At 40.9% G+C, this 2,305-nt stretch overlaps 1 protein-coding gene across 3 annotated transcripts in view; it reads left to right on the top strand.

The window, feature by feature from the left end:
• Positions 1–2,305, top strand: part of VAPB (VAMP associated protein B and C) — a 34,692-nt gene extending 32,387 nt beyond the window's left edge. For all 3 annotated transcript variants that reach the window (XM_027881238.1, XM_027881239.1, XM_027881240.1), the window contains one exon: positions 1,055–2,305. In XM_027881238.1, the coding sequence (XP_027737039.1) occupies positions 1,055–1,213 (159 nt within the window). In that variant the 3' untranslated portion in view covers positions 1,214–2,305. The remainder of the gene's footprint in view (positions 1–1,054) is intronic.

Below are 2,305 nucleotides of genomic sequence, written 5' to 3'. Positions count from 1 at the left end.
AGGGATCAGGTGGCCTGAGACTTAATGAGTAAATTAATTAATTAATTAATAAGTTATCCAGAATGTTCAGGTGTCCCTTTAAATTCAAAAGTGAGAAACACTGACATACCCTGAGCCTTTTGAATTTCACTTACCTAACAGTTTTTTAAGGCTGCAGTAACTTTTATTCCAATTTTGAATGTTTTTTTTATGGGCTTTTGCTTCAGTATCTTATACTTTTGCACTGTAATACCATATCACATTAAACACTCTAACAGTGTTGCTTCAGCTGGACACAAATAAGGTCACCAAATTCTCATTTTCCCCTCTCCTGAAGTGCTGTGAGTGTGGTGTGTGGACTGGAGTGTGCTAACACACAGCTGTGCTGCCCAACACTTTAGGTAAAGCTGGGGAGCATCATCCCCACTTGAAATGATAATATTTGGTGGTGTTATGCTGCTTCATCTCTTGTCTCATTCATCTTTCAATCAAGTGAGCTGTCAAGCTCGTACCAAGGAAATATCCTAATTATTGCCATTAGTTTCATGTCAAAATGTCAGCATTAATGTGATGGGGGAAATAGATTTCCCTTCAAAGGCTGGGAAAATTTGCTTGTGACATCTGACATCTGACTGGGGGAATGATGAGTGTGATTGCCTTCGGGTGGGAAAAATACGCAGCTTTATCTCAGTTGTGTTGAAAAACCTTTTCCCCAAGAGCACCTTATGTGCTCACAGAGCAAGAAAAGCATCTGCAGGCCATTCCCTCCACCGTTCTTTTTGGAGTTCTGAAGATGTCCTTAGATCTTGGACAAGAATAGTTTCCCCATTTCCTGTTCCCATAGTAGGAGGAGACTTCCAGGAGCTTATGGCTTTTGTTCTACCACTCCAGCAGATCCAGAATTCCTTTCCTACCTCACTACCTTTTCCTTCTCAGGGTTATTTAGGAACTAGAGCTCTGAATTAGCTGTAAATTACCTTTCACCTATTGTATTTAGCACCCACCTAAATAAATGTGGTCCAGGGTGAACGTTTAAGCTTTTTTTCATGGAATTCATCACTGTATCTCCCTTTAGGAAGAAGATGGACTGCGGATGAGGAAGGTACCCCAGCCAAACAACCCAATCTCTCCTTCTGCAGCTGCTGTCAAGGACGAAGGGCTCAGCTCCAGACTACTTGCTTTGGTGGTTTTGTTCTTTGTCTTTGGTGTAATTATAGGAAAAATAGCCTTGTAGAGGCAGCATGCTGGAAATTGTAAATTGGTTTGATGGTTCTGCCATATCATTGGATTAAATTTATTCATAACAATGTTTAAAAAAAAAAAAAATTAATGTATGACATCTCACAGGTCTTGCCTTTAAATTACCCCTGCACAAATACTATGTAACATAATCTAGAAAGTTTAAAATGTACGATGAGCGAAGGAATGAGAGAGAACACGCTTCAGTGATGAAGGGGAGGGGGGGAGAAAATCCTGATTTAACACTACAATGGAATATTGTATATGTCATTTTAAACATTCTTAGACCCTGGTACATGTTGCTGGATTACCTCTTTTTAAAAAGAAAAAGAAAAAAAAAAGGAAAACTAGAAAAAAAAAAATTAAACCCTCTTCCTCCAGTGCTGGAGCTGGCCCTAGGGATGTTTGGAGCTGGGTTAGGCAGGAGGTGTCGATAACTTCTGTAAAATACGTTAATCCACCATTCTGCTCATAAATTTAACAGTTTCTGTCGGTGTCTTCAGCTCTGTGCAAGTTCCCAGTTTCTTGGCACTTCCTGAGTGGTGAGCAGCTGCAGAGAGCCGTGTGTGGGCAGGGGGGGTGCCGGGCAGCACCGAGGGGCTGGTGCTGATGGCGGGACGCGCTTGGGATGAGGGGGCGATGGATGCCTTGTTCTCACCGAGGGGACCAAGCTACACTGCTGTCGGGTCATTTAGTCCAATTAAAAATGTTATTCGGAGATGTTTGAATGCATATTTGACTTCTTTAATGTATTTCATCTCATGTTTCCTTCTCGTCCCAAAACTGACTAATCCTGCGTGGTCTGAAAAGGCTCCTGTTCAAAGCCAGTGACTTAGAGCAAAAAACTTGCTGCTGTGCTGGTGTGAGATTCTTCTGCCTCCTGGTGTTTTGGGCACTACACAATTAATTGTTGGGAGTTTTGATCATCTGAGCATTGGGGAAAAAAGTGGTCAGGAAACTTGTTTTTGTATGTAAATAAGTCTATCTAGGGGAAAAAAAAAATATTAGTAGTAAACTAGTCCTATGCCGTAAAAGACCAATCCTGTTCGACTATGTAGCATCTTAAAAAAAAAAAAAAAAAAAAAAA

This window comes from Empidonax traillii, unplaced genomic scaffold (genome assembly GCF_003031625.1).
Source record: "Empidonax traillii isolate 1590-97213 ecotype Southwest subspecies unplaced genomic scaffold, ASM303162v1 scaffold86:size2944007, whole genome shotgun sequence".
NCBI classification, from domain to species: Eukaryota; Metazoa; Chordata; class Aves; order Passeriformes; family Tyrannidae; genus Empidonax; species Empidonax traillii.
This window is presented reverse-complemented; position numbering and strand designations above follow the sequence as displayed.